The 16,329-nt window shown below is 35.2% G+C and overlaps 1 protein-coding gene across 3 annotated transcripts in view; it reads left to right on the forward strand.

Moving 5' to 3' along the window:
* Positions 1-13,229, forward strand: part of LOC134528541 (PHAF1 protein CG7083) — a 37,178-nt gene extending 23,949 nt beyond the window's left edge. For 2 of the 3 annotated variants that reach the window (XM_063362260.1, XM_063362261.1), the window contains exon 11: positions 222-936. In XM_063362260.1, coding sequence (XP_063218330.1) covers positions 222-290 — 69 coding nt within the window. In that variant the 3' untranslated portion in view covers positions 291-936. Of the gene's footprint in view, positions 1-221 lie in introns of all 3 variants that reach the window. The other variant, XM_063362259.1, reaches the window with a different exon arrangement.
* Positions 13,230-16,329: the final 3,100 nt, after the last annotated feature.

The following is a 16,329-nucleotide window of genomic DNA, read 5'->3' on the forward strand; positions in this document are numbered from 1 at the left end:
TTTGGATTTTAAGGTGTAAAATAGTGCTTTTTGGTACTTAAATTTAAATATTGTAATGGTAAAAAATGTATTAATTTTAATATGAAAATTGTTTGAGTGATGAATAAGAAATTAATTAAAGATTTGGAGCTAAGGGGGGGGGGGGGGGTTGAACCCCTATACCCCCCCCCCCCCCTGGCTACGCCCCTGCGTGCATGATGCATGTTACATGTTGCGTGCAGGTGATGCCCAACAGCTACATAGCGTCGTTAACGCTGTACACGGAGGAGCGGCCGAACCCTGACGTATGACGATGGCTTTCTGCCACCTACCTCGTGCTACAGGGAAGGTACTGGCAGTTCTGACAACCTTCGCCCTCCGACGTCAGACGAATGCTAGCAAAGCAGGCTGTCCCGTGAGTAACCGCGCACCTTCACAGGAGAAACACCCCTCACGCTCCGCAGAAACAAGTCTGGGAACACTCCGCAGTTTTGGCTTGGCGTTCGGGAAGATCGGTTTTCTGTAGTGTCCCGTGCATGGCTCTTCTTTACATTGCACCTCGTTTGAAAACCACTCGGAAAAAAAAGAAAGTGTGATTCGTGGAAGTTGTGCTAATTTCTATAAATAAGGATACTGTGTTTGTTTTAATAGTTAAATATGAATACGGTTTTTTCAAAGCTAGAGGATTTTAAAAATTGTCTTTTAACTAGTTGTAGTCTGAAAATTGTAATATTTTGAAAGTCATTTTTTTGTTTATAGTCATCTTAAAAATAATATTGTACTATTGTATTTTTAACATATACATTTTTTATATTTTGAAACAAAACTAATTAATATGAATTCTATGAATTTACTTCCCTGTCATATTTATGTGGGCATTGTGTTAATGTTTCTAAATGTGTACTGTATTTAAGCTTCAGAAGTAATTAAACATATTATCTTTGATTATTAATTTAATAATTAGTTCTTATAATTTTTTGTTTGTTTTGCATAAATGTAGCATGTGATATATTTTTCAACTTTGCTTATATTGTTTGTTTGAATATACTTAAAGACATAGTCTGGGGCACTATTTATCTCTATTATTTGAAGTTTGGGAGTGTATGAAATTGTTGTCAAGTAGGACAAAAATGCTAGTGTCAGAATCCAAAATTATTTATATTTTTGATACACAATTTTTGTATCACATATGTTACAGAACAGTTTTTTTTCTCCACATGATTCATTTAGCAACTTTTTAAGTGAAATTATTTTAGTGTGTTAACTTTTTTTTTACAGTTAATTCTGTGACCTATAGCCATTTGGTTTGAACTGTAAACTCAAAAAGCAAAATGTAGCGTAAAATCTTTAATGGAATAGATTGTGTGTTGTGATCTATTACATAGTACGGGAAAGGCTCTCTGGAGCGATTCATGACCACGGAAATGCTGGATAGATGATTTTGCAGTTTATCGAACATCAATATAGTTTTAACAGTAATACCAAAGAGCAATTAATACACAGTACACCTATCCCTCACTTAGCACTGCTTCAGATTGTGCGAATTCATTTAGCACGATTTTAATTTTACTGCCCCAGTCTCAAATAGCACGTCTGTAAACTTCTGTTAGCACGAAATCTCGGCAGGCAAAAAAAAATCGAGCACGACGCCACAAAGTCTGTTTCAACTTCTGTGAACATGTGCTCTGGGATACAGTTAGCCAAACAAGGGGGGAAGAGAATCACGCGCAGGTCTGTCTACGCTATTGGCTGTTGTACAAACATCAGCTGTGGCAAGTTGAATTGCGACAGTAATATTGGTTTCACTTTCAGTAAAGGATGGTTTGGAAAGGTACGTGACGTGAGTTGAAGGTCATGCTCAGGCGGGCAAGTCAGCAAGCCGACTGACGATAAAGTACATAACCACGTATCTCCCGTTATGCGGTGTCGTATTTGTCATACAAAGTGCGATGAGAGGCATATAAAGATAAATGGTGTGACATTTTTATAGTTGAGTGTTATTCAACGCATTTACATTACATAAAGTAGGTATATTCCTGCACAATTTTGGAACACATGAAATAAATTAGCCTTGCTATTTATGGAAACTAATGCTTCAGAATACGCGATTTCGAATAACACAAGCATTTTTAGGAACGAATTAGTCGTGCTAAGTGAGGGATAGGTGTATATAGTATTAAAAAATGTTTTGGTAAGCTGCTCGATACTAGAACAATACGTGTGAACATTGAGCTTACTGCAGGCAATGGAGGGGCACAGCCTGGCTGTCGGAGTCAACAAACACCCAAATCCACCTGCAAAAACTCCAACGTGAGCAGCTTGATCAGTGCCGGATACAAGAGCACCAACCATAGCAGTTAAATTACTTTGCGCTGGCTACAGGATTGGCCGTTTCACTCAGACTCATTCATTCTGTGGCATGGTTTGCAACTTTGTTTGCCGTGAGGTGACCGTGACCATCAGTTTTATTTGTCGTGGATGGCGTTAACATTTTATGTTGCTTTTCAAGTTTAAATTTGTGTTAAAATTAATAATAAAAAAAGCACGTATAACTCAGTACACGTGATATAAGTGAAATTTCTTTGGCAAGTCAAAGATGGGAAGTAGTTTGAATGTCCGAGGGAACATTTACTCTGACTTAAATAAGCAAAACATGTGTATTTTAAATAAATATTTTAATCTGTCATGTGAAAATAAAGTAATAAGAGGTGCATAGTCAAGTTGGGAAATGTAATGAACTTTTTGAGTCCACTTGGGTTGAACGTTTCGTCGTTAAAAACTATATACTAAAATAATGGTAATTTTTATTGTGTTTTGGAAGTCAAAAAAAATTTTTTTGTTATATGAGCAAAATTTTATTTAAATTCTGTTTTTTGTTTCAAGAACTTACCTGCATTTTGGCGCAACAGTGTAACAACTTACATTCCTGTTCTTTGAATGATTGTTGCGTTGGGTAAGAATGATTTAAAACATTATTGTGGACACACACTGTTCTAGTTCTCCTTGTGGCCTAGAGAAAACCTGGAGAACGGCGAAAGAAACAAGATTACACATAGGCACAGAAAAACAAGCCAAACATTTGGCAATGGCTGATTTTGGCTTGTTTTTCTGTGTGTTTGGGTATTCGTCTTTCTTCAGGTTTTCTCTGACATACAGTGTAAACTAGCATTGGTGTGTGTCCAAAATAATGTTTTGAATTTAATTTTTGTGTTACGTGGTGTATTCTCACACATTGCTGTGTTATTTCAGTTTTATTTTAATTTACTATAAAATCTTGGTTTCAATCGTGGAACATGCAGATACTGTTGAGTACGTCTCAACTTTAATTTTGACTCTGTCAGGAATGAATTCATGATACGTATCCAATCAACATTCTGGCAGAGCTCTGTAGGCCATGTCGTAGCCTCAGCAGCTCTGCAGGAACAAAAACACACCTCGTCGTTGAGTGTTGAATGTGGCGCTGTTGCCTGATTTTGGGGATAGGCCAATCAAATCCTCAAATACCATAAAAATGTTTGTATGTGTAAGATTTTATATTTAAAAAAAAAAAAATTGAAAAAAAAATTTAGGAAGGAAAATTTAAAACAAACACCTGTGTACTTGAAAAGGACTACATTGTCTCTACAAAAACAATTAAAGCAGTTTTTGTATTGGCCACCAGCTCTGTTGTCCCGGGAAGGTGGTTCATCTCTGCCGGGAACATCTGTCACACAAAACAAAGTTGTTTGCATCCTAAACATGTAAAAATTCTCCTCAAAATAAAAATATTAATGGTTCGGATGTTTCTTCAAAACTTAAATTTCCATGTTTTTTTTTCTTATATGGTATTTCATTCCTGATTCTAGAGAAGTATGTTCAAATTTGGGGCAGTCTAATAAGAATCAAATTTGAGATTCAGATTTTAAGAAAAGTGGTTTCAACGCATCATTTCAAAATTTAAATAATTATATTACTTTTAGCTGTTACAATTTTTGAGAGCTGATTTAAGTGTTTCAGATTTTAAAAAAAATGTTTTTTTGAGTTTACAGTTTTTAAACAATGTTACTAGTTTAAAAATGATTTTTATGAAGTTACGAAATAAGGGCATTTAAGTTAAATCCAAAATATCATTTGATTAAAACTTTTTTTTTTAGCATTACTTAATTTATTATTTGTTTTTTTTTTTTGTGCAGAATCAATTTTTGGTTTTAGTCAATTTTTCAGATAAAGTATGTGTGTGTGTGTCTCTTCTACTGTACCGATTATATTATTTTTGTTTTGTTGTTTGGATGCCTTCCCCTTCCCCTCCCTCCCTCCCTCCTCCTTCCCCTCCCTCCTTCCCCTCCCTCCACAGTTAAAATAGTGATTTAGCTTTTAGCGGGTTGCATTAGGTTTGACTCGTGAGATTTTTCTGTGTTACTACATCTTGCTATAATCTGATATTATATGATGAAAGGGTGGTGTTTCATCATTTCAAATACAAATAACACATCATCATTACGGAGTGAAACTTCACACCAGATGCATTGAAAATGAAATTGAAACTCGGTTCCAAACAACTCAAAAGTACATAGTATTAGCAAAGTGAGTTTAAAACTGGGTCAGAACTTTCCAGAGGCTTTATAAATAAAATGTTAATAAAAAAACCAAACAAAATAAAAATATATAAAAAAATATTCAAGAAACCATTATTTTGTTTTAAGATAATTCTTAATTATAGTTTAAATAATACATTTTAGACTTGAAGTTGTTTCAGAGTTAAAATTTTTTTTAACGTTTGTTTGTATGTTACATGCATGATTATTATAATCAATGTTTAGAAAAATATATCTAGAAGTGTTTTTGAATTTTAGTATTTTTTTTTAATGTAAGTGTGTGTATTTTGTTATTTTAAATATATTGTATGTTTACTTTTAATAAGTTAGCATTCTTTTGCACAAACCGTGTAAGCATCAGTTGCTTATTTTATCAAGCAATTTACTTGTCAAATCCAAATTAAAGTAATATTTGTACATTATGGTGAGAGTTGCTTAGTGATGTCAACTATTAAGAATTTTTATGGAATGATCGCAGGAAATTGATTGGAAAAGGGTGGTTTTTTACTAATTTTTTTTTTTTCAAATGATGTTAAGACATCACAAACTATGAAGTCTGATTACTTGTACATACAGTCCAGAGTTTATAGTTTCATGTATGTTCAATTTTAAAAGTTAAGTTTGATAATTTTTTTTGTTGGTAATAGTGTATGTATTTGTAATGCATAAATACACTGAAATATGTTATAATTACTCTTGAGTATTCAAAATGTACACACAATCAGCTTTTCACCACATTAATAAATATAATGTTGAGTGCATAGTTTAGCTAATCCCATGCTCAATTAAAAACAATCATAAAATAGTAAAAGTTAGGAATAATTCTGATTAGGCAAAATTCCTCAAATCATAGAGTGCCAAAACAATATGAAATATTTTGATTTTATTACAACACTGATTGCAATTCAAGCTGTATATTTAAAAAAAAAATATGTAAGTGTAGTTGTGAAAATTATTTTTTACCAAACATAAAAATTTATGCATTAAAGCGCAAACATTAGTGATGGGCCAATCAAATGTTCAAATACCTTCAAACTCTGTATTCGAAGGATTCAATATTTGAGGAAAAATATTTGAAGAGAAATATTATAATAAATAAAGCAAATTAAAATTTCAACACTGATAACCTCTAAATTGACTAGGCCAGTTGTTTCTTCATACCTATTCTGTTACCATTCCCCAAGATAATGTTAAGATATAATTATATGTTGATTCTGGAAACTTAGTGAAACAACCTTTTAAAGGGTAGATTGTTTCAGTACCATAGTTATAATTTTTTATTTATTGTATATTGACACTTGACACCCGGGATTCAAACTTGAGATTCGGAAATAAGAAAATTGGGATTCAACCCATCACTAGAAAATATATATTTTTTGTACTAACATGCTTTATAGTTACTATTTGTTTAGATACAAATAACTAAATGATTTTCTTGTAGGTTAATCAAATGTACAGTGTATCTAAACCAGTTCTTGACGTGATAACATCTTATAAATCGATGAACGCCGGCTGCATGCACGAAAAAGCATGACTCATTGTCACGTTCCGCCTGAGGCGAGCGTGCAAGAACATGCCAACCACCGTGCGAGAAAATCATCTATAATATCAAACAGGTTAAGGCGGGCTTTTTAAAAGCAGCAATTTAAAAAAATTTGATTTATTTGTCCAATTTCGTCGTTTCAAATTAACAATTTATTTACATTGATTTGATTTCAGATTATTTCTATAACCAATTGTTTGTGATTATATTTAAACAAATTATTTAAATTAAATTTGCAAAAACTGTAAATAATATTTGAAAATTAAAAAGTATGAAATTTTTCACTAATGTTTTTTTATGACGTTATCACATAAAATTATAGTCCGTAAACCGACTTTACAGACAACCCCCTTTTTATTTGTGTTTCAGCCAGGTTTAGTTTTATTGCTTGTAGGTTTTGCTGTATCCTCCATTTAAATGTTTTCATTTCACCCACTCGAGATTCTTTCTCCATTTGCTAGCAGTATGTGCAAGCACAACAAACACATTTTCCTCACTCACAGTTGCTGTATACCTGTCAGAACTTCGAAGATCGTACTGAATGGTCTGGAGTTAAGTGAAACAAGTGAAAAATCTTTCAAAAGTGAGGTTCTTTGTAATGAGATTCTACCATAACGCATTATGTACCTCCAAGTAGGCAGATTTTCGTAGATTTTCAAACTTGAAAGTGAAAAATAAAATAATGGAAGTATTTTCTTTGCTGTTGACAGATTTCACCTATTTCCTTGAATTTAGTGTATGAAAATACTAGTGAGAAGAATGAATATAACTTAATAAGTGCCCTCTGAGAAGCAACGTGGTGACAAATCGTTAGACAGTTTCATCAAAAAATGGGGCAGTAACGGTTGTAACAAGCATGATTTTTTTTTATTATTAGAACTGTTGAGAAAATTGACATAGCATATCTGCAATGTGTGTGCTGAATTTTGTGCCTAAATTATGACACAGGTTAGTGCTTGGGTTTGTTTTTAATTCACTCTGTGTGTAGCTTTAATCTCATTGAACATGAAAAGTGCTGATACTGTTTGTGGCTAATATTGCTGATGCTCTTTCTTGTTTGTCCTACGCTGGTGAAATTCAGCGGTTTTTATATTAAAAGTAATTTTAAACACATGGTAATGTAAACAACTAACACTACAGAAGTTAAGTGGATTTTACATTGAATGGTATCTCGAATGTAGATTATTTTTACTTGAGTAAGCAGGATATTCCGTGGAAACTTAACTACTAACTACTGTTTGAATGGCAGCCTGTAATATGGTCTCTGCTACATTTAGCCATGACTGCTTGAGGAAAGTGAACAGGAAGTTGGTTTTTAAAGAAAAGAAGTCTGAACAAAATTTTGAAACATATCTGAACAAAAGCTCATGTAGTTTGTGTTGGTAACCATAGAAAAACAATTTGCCAATACCATGAAACAGTGATAAGCTCTTGATGGTCATAACTTGTGAAGTTGTGTTCATACTATCGGCTTTATTTTAAAAAATATTTATAATTCATATGTATGGGTTCTGTACAGAAAGATTGCCATTTTATTATTAAACAGTATTATTTATTGAATCTTGGAGAATTCATGCACACATTTCAAAATGATTTTCCCAGCCATGCAACCTTTTATTTCAAAACTCAGTACCAAACGTACTGGGTTTTAAAGTATGTCCAGTAATAGAATGAGTGAAGTATGTCATTGCACTGTGCTTTGTTCTCGTTCATTGTCATTCCATAAAAACACTGCGTGTTGTGTTGTGGAATCTGTATGCTACAGGGATTTCTCAAGCAAATTATATTGGACTGTATTTATGCTTAGTAGTAGTAGTAGTATGTATGCATTACTTAAAATGATGGAAACAGAGCTAAAATTGGTTTTTGTTCTGAAAGCAATTGATGCACTTTGCAGACAATATGTACCTGTTAGTGACATACCATAAACAAAGCTAAGATTATATTTATAGGCACTGATTATGCTTTTTTTTTCTTTCGTGTAAATAATAAAACTATTTTGTACAATGAGCTAATGACGTAGTAGTGTGAATTATTTGTTTTGACTCTGCATGAGTACCTACATTTTTGTATGTACCAAAACTGGTTGTTGATTCCATAAGACTTACACAAAGCCGAAGTTAGGTTCGCTGTGATTTTTTATCGACTTAAACGTTAAATGTGTGTAACATAGGACCTAAGTAGGTAGTGTTAGCTGCTGTAGTTGTATGTTGTGGAGCAGTGTTAGGTACTTGGTGTGCGCGAGTTTTTGTCGACGGGTGTACAGTCCGCACACATTGCTGACGTGTTTGTACTCCCGTGATTGTTGCAGCGTGTGTGCGTCATTGTGTGACTCGGTCAGCACTTGTCCAGGTATCACCATTCATATTGTCAGAAGAATTTTACTCCCTTCAAAAATTATATCAGTAGCTCATTAATATAAAAAATTGTTATGATGAAGTATTTACCATTTTAATTTCCACAGCCTCACAAATTTCAGTTTTGTGCTGACACAAAATTGTAATTAAAGTCTGTTTTTTCTGTCGTGTACGTTTGCACTGTTGACATGCTTGGTTGAAGTGTTCAAATGAAATATTATTACAGTCAACTCTTGATTCTATGACCTTCACAATTCCCACGAAAATGGTTGTTATTTCGAAGGGGTCGTCAATTGAATTTTGACTGATTTGTGACCATTGCTGTTCGCAAACCAAAATCACATTTTTTTTGCATGAAGTCTGGTCATAAAATCTTTATTAGCACATAAATGACGGGATGTTGCGGCAATGTTAATTTATTTAATAGTCGGACGTCTTGTAAGAAAAACGATAACCCACAAGTGCACATAGGACCTCATCTTGACGTCCAAAAGAAGCATATACATGGCATGTCATGTACTTGGTACGGAACACAAACAAAGAACATTTTCGTTGGCTTGTTACGGTAAAAGCAGAGAAATGGTTCAGATCCATGACCCGGTCGTCGCGACACGGGACGAGAAGGGCGATGCTGTGGTGTAACGAGCGAATGGCAGGCTGCGACGTGCAGCCGGCTGCCTCGCTCCGACTGGGCCGTAGCCAGGGTTGTGTGGAGCAGGGCGTACGTTATGACCTTTATAGCATTTCTTACAACTTGCAACGCTCACGTATAGGAATTTAAGTAATGATTTTGCTTGAGAAAATAATACATTTTATATCTTTGTTTTGCATTAAATTATTTTTAATAGTTTGTTCTTAAGCGTATTGTTTTATGATATTGTCTGAACAAATAATAAATACGTAATTATTCAATTTATTAAATGCATGGAAACACACGTCAAGTTTGTTTGAAAAAGCGTGCTCGCAGTAACACTTGTGCAAATCAACGGTAAATACAGACTACGTACTTTAAGACCACGATTCCTGCCACTTCTCTGTGTGAGGTTTGTCGAGTTACATTGGAGAGGAAACAAGTTACTTGTAGCCCACTAAGAATTACAATGATCTTTCCAAAATAATCTCTTTGTAACCTTACGTAGCTAAGTTTCTGTAATTTTCTTGTTCTATCTTGGCTTGTTTTCCTTTAAAACCTGGAAGGAGGAAGAGCTCTCGCACCTCCCCTGCCTCCGAAAATACGGCTGCTTGCGCGACCGTCGAGTCGACACCGCTTGCCTGGTGACCACGGAAAGAATATCAGCATTTGTCGTTGTAGATTTCAGAAGGAAAACTACTTCGTATTACGTGTTGCATAGTTCACATCGTGTTGTGTCACACGAGGTGTGTGTGATAGTCTCAGCCGCTGCCACCACGCGTGTCCCACTGTATTACGTTTCTCCCCCAAGACTGGCTCTTTTTCATCAGGATACAGATACGTGAAAGTTTAAATGGCAGTAGGCAGTCACAGACATTTGAGTTTATATCTGATGGTAAATTGTGGCAAGTAATGAGGTTATGAGTGGTAAAACAATGTAATGGAACAAATTTGTAAATGACGGCGCTTCTTCGTAACTGCTTAAACTGATTCATTCATATTACATAGACTACCCTTGCTCTGGTGGTCCAGTTTTTTCATTATTTATTCTCGAAATTGCAGAACGAATTGCACAGTCGTATCAGCATTCGTCAGTTTAAATCTGCTGCAGAGTGTCTTTATAAATAGCAGTTGAATAGTGGTTGGAGTTCATCAAGTTTTATTTTTATATCATGATTATAAAAAAAAAACATCTTCATGTGACACTCCTAGGTAGTTAGAAACACGACTATTAAGAAAAGGAGGGAAAACATTATAATGCAACAAAGTTAACTTTTTGACCTATTTCCTTCAAATTTTTCTTATAGTTACCATAAAAGAGGACTGTTACGTTGAAAGGGTAGCTGTTCCTGGGATCACAGAGTGGAAAGTTGACTGTACGTTTTACAAAGAGTAAACATGATGTAATGAAGTGTGGAGTAATTGGTTAGTTCATATCTCGTTATTAAAAAGTGTCAAAATGGTTAATCTTTTGGAATTTGTATTAATGAGGTTTTGCTGTATTTTTCACAGAAACTGATCAGGCCTATTTATGAACACAGTTATAAAAAAAAATCCAATAAAAATTTTGATTTATGAAAATACTGAAAACTAAGTAATTAGCTGGTATATCTTGTGGCTACAGTAACCATCCATTCACAGTGCAGAGGTCTGAAAATTATGAAAATTAACAAATTAAAAATCAATGAATTCTGTTACATGTCATGATGAAGTCGACTACATAGTAATTTTTAACTGAACTGTGTAAATTTATTCATGTTAAATCATTTTATTACACCCACACTTTTGTTTCAGTCACATTAAATTATTTCTCTTCAAATGAGAAAAAAAATTAGTAACCAGATAGAAATGTATTTATTTATGCCAAGAGAAGTTATTAAATGAAAAAAGTGTTTTGACAGCCATTGATTTATAGAAAACTACGTAGTAATACATTTTAAAGAGAAGCTTGATTCTTTCACCTTTACCAGGCCAAAACTTTAATAAAGTAAATATGAGCAAATGGAAATGCCCACATGAATCTGCTATTATTCGCTAAATTTTTTTTTCTTCGTGGTGTGCAATTTCAGGCTTGCCTTATGGCCACTAGAGTGGGTTCTTGTGAACGAAAGCCTCTGTTGTCCGGGAAAGCGTGGTTCCGCAACCAAGAAACCCAGAGTTAGTCTGCCTGTACTTGGTGATTGGTAGAAGCCAGCGGCACACAAAGTGCTGCGATACCCTTCCCACTGCCGCTGTCAACGTTAGCGTTCGTGCATTACGTCGTCCTTTTGCCGACTCGTTTCTCTGCGTCGTTCACCGTTTTCTCTTGTTGTTTTCCTGTGTGTGTACGAGCATGAGAGAGTGGATGTGACGGCAATGCCTCGGTGTGTTTCGCGCAAGAAACTCGCGCACAGTTGCGTGCATTGTGGACGCAAGTGTGTCACCCTTGCCTCTTGTTTCAAATTGCAGTTGTGTACAAAACAAAACAAAAAAAATTTGAACTGAGAATTGTTAATGTTGTGCAGTTATTAATGTTTATGAATTGGCAAAATTTGTTATGTTTAATGAACAATTGAAAGCAAAATATATTGTTTTTGTTGATGGGACCAGCATGGAACTTGCAACTAGGATTTCATTTCTTCCATCCTGCCATAACTGCCTGCCATCGTCATTCGTCCTGTTTGCCGTTCTCCATTCTCCAGTTCTCCATGCATATGTGATTACTCGACTCCTCTCCACTTTCCTTCCTCTCTCTCCGTGTTTGTATGCCGTGATTCATTTTTTAATGCATATTTATGTAAATATACTTGCATATTATTATGTGGTGAATTGTAACCATTGCCATTCTATAAACTTATAACTTTGTAAATGTATGTGCAAAATACTAATTATGTACGTATTTACTATTTATATTTGTTAAATGTGTGGATCTCAGTAGCTATTAATTTATGGATTGCTGTGTAAATAAATGCTAGAACAGACTTGTCACGTTTACAGAATGAATTGTATCTGTTGAATGTTTTTGTAAGCCAACCAAAATAGTCTTGTATTGTGATTAAAAGTCTCAAGTGATTAAAATAAACTCGTGGAATAGGAGTAGGTATGAATATTAAAGTTCGCTAGTAACTGTACTGAATAATAAGTTAGTAAATATGTGTGCATGCATGTGTTTGTGTTGGAAATGTGGTTCGCTCATGGTACTCCCGGCCTTTTTTTCTTTATCAGTATTGTATAGTTCTCAAAATTATGTATTCCTTTTTCATAAGTTTGCTTGCTGGCTCTTAGTTTTGTGTTGTTTTAATTGTTTTTGTATGAGAGTATGGTTTCACCAATAAAATCAGTTATGGCAGGAAGAAGAAAAAACTAAAGTAAATGTGTGGTTTTTCTGTTGACATAGCATGCAATAATGTGTAAGTTAACTATGTCACATTTTTTGTATTTGATTTGGTAAAAAAGTGTTCTAATGTATTCTATGATAATTGTTTTTTCTCAGAAAAGAACTTATATTTAAGGCTTAAATTAATTATAGATTTATTAACGATTAACAGGGCATTAGTTACATCCTGCCATCATGGTATGTAAATTTAATTCAATTTAAAGCCTGTAAATGTACTTGTGGAGAGATAGTCATACTAAATTCATTTGGTTGTAAATTTTAGTGCCAAGCAAACAGCTAAGATTTTGGTTGGATGTTAACGAAAACAGGATAATGCTTTGCAGAAAGCTCTGAAAATGTTTTTGCTTGTGAACAGCCATACATTGTATTTCTCAACCATAAATCCTACAAGAAGTTGGTTCCTTGTTAGCAGCTCAGTTGCTGCTGAGAAGGTTGTGAGTAGCATGGGCGAGTTACAGCGTATCAGACCTGCTATTTACATGTTTTGTAATCATTACAGGGAAAAATGTGTTTGTGATTTAGTCACCATTTGAAGAGTGTAGAATTTATACTTATGAGTATTTATCATACAGTTTAGTGAGATTGGAATAAATTGGTAAAAAAAAAAAGTACTAACAGCGATGGGAAGATAAATAAATTGCATTTTAGTTGATATAAACACCTGCTATTTTTGGCTAACTTAGAAAAGATTTTTTTTTATTACAGGCAAAGTTGTTATGAAATTATTTTTATGTACGGTTCTCTCAACAAAAATAAAGCAAAAAGCTTACTTCGGTTTGTTTTATTATAATTCAGATTGATGCATAAGAGAGTTCACAGAATGATCCTAGACAAGAATCTTGTGGGATAAGATACCTACTAGTTACTCAGTAGTAATCTAGTGTTGTTCCATTTCTAGTGTAATCTTATTGGTTTGACACACTGCAGTAGGATTACAAACATATTCGGGAGTCACCTCATAGTGTGCTTTCGTGTCTGAATGAATAAGATACACTTCTTTTGACGTGACAATGTCTAATAAATCGATGAACACCGGCTGCATGCACGAAAAAGTTTCCCGTTACACACAATGTCCCATTATGCTGTGTCCTGTTACGCTCATTGTACGCTTGCGCTGCATCTATCTCTCTTCCACTCAATTGGAACAACCATCGATTTGACTTTTTCGAGGCACATTAAACTTGAAACACTCCCATTCGTTTCCTACTTTTCCTATCATCGTCCTATCCTTAACAGAATAACACAGATTGGAAGAAGTTAAATAGCAAACATGTATAAAAGTTATATTTAAAATAATCTCTTCGTTAAAGTAACAAACTTATTTGAATTAATGAGTGCAAATAAAAGAAAATTTATCAATTAAATGTATTTCATTTCACTCCTTCTTTGTATCCATACAAAATAGTGATAATTCAATAAAAATGATTCAATTTTATTCATAAAAGTATACAATCATTCCATCAATGTTTTGTTATGACGTCACGTTAAACTATCCTCCGTAAACCGTCTACAGACAACCAATTTTTTTTGCTTACGTGTAAGTCTCGTCAACAGCATTTATGCTGTATCAGAAGTAACGAGTAACGATACGATAGTAACGACTCGTTTAATAATGCGTCTCTTTTAATAATGCGTGTGTTTATTTACTTATATTAGATTACTTCATTTAAAACCAGAAATAACTTATTCGCCTCATTATGTTATGTAGAGGTGTAAAAGTAACGAAAAAAAGTGTACCCCTATGTATTCGTTACTATAACAATCAGTAATCGTTACTGAGACGTCGTCGCACGTATTTGATCTTTTCTTAATTATGTAACAATTTTCTTTAAATATAACTGCACTTTGCAGTAGTTTTGTCATTGTAACGCTTATAACTGCACTTTGCAGTAGTTTGTAAAAATGTAAAACAGTTTGAATTGTAATACTTGACACTGCTTATAATTCACGTCAACTGCTGCTATAGGAGAGCTCTCGGGGTGGGATAAATGGAAATTAACAGTATTTTAAAATAAATTGTGATTGTATATAGCATATGAAAAAGGAGTAAGAGTTCACGCACTTGTGGTGAACTTGTGGTGAAGCCTGTGAACCCACACTACAAAAAGAAAACTCTACCCACCTCTATTAAAGTTTTTGTCTTGTACCTGAATTTTGAGATTTTAAGTTCATTTTGATTGTTGTAGTAAAGTTTTTGTATTTGAGCGCTGTTGAGATGCGCATATTAGTAGTTGTTTGCAAAATAATTAAAATATATTTATACCACTGAGCTCTGCTCTTTGTTTTGGTTAACGTAACCTTTTCTTTCCCTTTGATTTAGTACCCTTGGGCCAATTGTTAGGCCAGGTTCTCCCTGCTGTTAGGGTAATAGGTAGAGAAGGGTTACAGGCTGCGCCACTCTGCTCAATAGAGCAGTAGTCTTAGTGGTGATCGTTTTGGGTATTTCTGTGACCTACGGTTGTGAGTATTCATAGCACTCGCCATGCCCACTGCGTGGATTCAGAAGTTAAGCAAGGCTGAGCTTAAGGTAAATTTGACAGCTGCGGGTTTTGATGTTGATGAGTCAGAAGATATGGATTCACTGAGGAAAAAGTTTGTTAATTATTTAAAGGGAAATAAGGGGGAGCAGGATGAAGGAGACAGGGGTGGCAGGTCCATGAGGGGGGACGCAAATTTGGCGTTAGCATTATCATCCATGAAAAATATTCCTTCCTTGCATAGTTACGAGCCAACCACCATTTTGCAGTTCATCATAGAGGTCGATAAGGTGAAGCGCAGTCTATTATGGGAGTCGGACGTAGATCTGCTTGAAGGTTTATTATCCAAATGTTCCGGTTTAGTACTGGAGTTGATGCTAGAAGGGGTCGAGAAGAAAGAGTCTTGGAATGAGGTAAAGAGTAGGTTATGGAGGGTGATGTGTCCTGTCAGAGAAAAAGAAGATCTCATCAACCGTTGCATCCGTCGCTTTCAACGCAAGGGGGAGCGCATGGTTGAGTACATCCAATCTCTTAAAGAAAATGCTACAGCTTTGGGGGTGAGTAGGAGTACTGAGGATCTCATCGCGTGGGTTGTAGATAATATGGATCCAGGGGTGCGGCCACAGTGTGCTTTCCTCAATCGCCCAAGAAACGACGAGGAATTGGGATCCTAGGCCATACAAGTCGACAACCTGGTGTATACGTGTAGGGTCTACGATGAGCAAACTGGTGGAATGAACGAGGGAAAGGTTCCATCCACAAGAGATGTTAGGAGTGCTCAGGAAAGTGTTGCTAGGTATCCAAAAAGGGAAGTTTGTAGTAATTGCTATAAACCGGGGCATTCTTCGAGGGACTGTTGGAATCATAAACATGAAACTAAGAGATGTTTTCATTGTGAAAAAATGGGGCATCTGGTCAGGGATTGTCGGATTAAGTCTGCTGATGAGAGGATGAGAAGGGACGGAGAAGTGAAGAGAGACTTTCGGGGTGGACAAGAGGGGCAAGTAGTAAAGGGGTGGCAAAATCGAAATGTAAGGGAGCCAAGTAAAGCGGAGAAAACTTCGGAGAAGGAGGATGGAGGACAAGTCGCCGTAATTAAAGCCAAGTCTGGGGGGAAAAGGTATAGAAGTTTTTGGGTAGATATTCAAGTGGGTGAGAATAAGTTCCAAGCTATGGTAGACACAGGGGCTAGTGCCAGCTTTGTCAGCCAACATTTTGTCAGCAAACTTGTGGGGATGATGCCGGAATTGAAGACCCGGGTGAAAGTGGGAAAGGGGTTCGAGTTGCAGGTTGCAAATGGGGAAAGTTATCAAGTCAAGGTTTTCTTTTTAATGCATTTTTAAATCGCGAAATTCTCTTGGACACGGAGGTTTTGGATTCTCCCTGAATTGA

The sequence above is a fragment of the Bacillus rossius genome, chromosome 1 (assembly GCF_032445375.1).
Source record: "Bacillus rossius redtenbacheri isolate Brsri chromosome 1, Brsri_v3, whole genome shotgun sequence".
In the NCBI taxonomy this organism is placed as follows: domain Eukaryota; kingdom Metazoa; phylum Arthropoda; class Insecta; order Phasmatodea; family Bacillidae; genus Bacillus; species Bacillus rossius.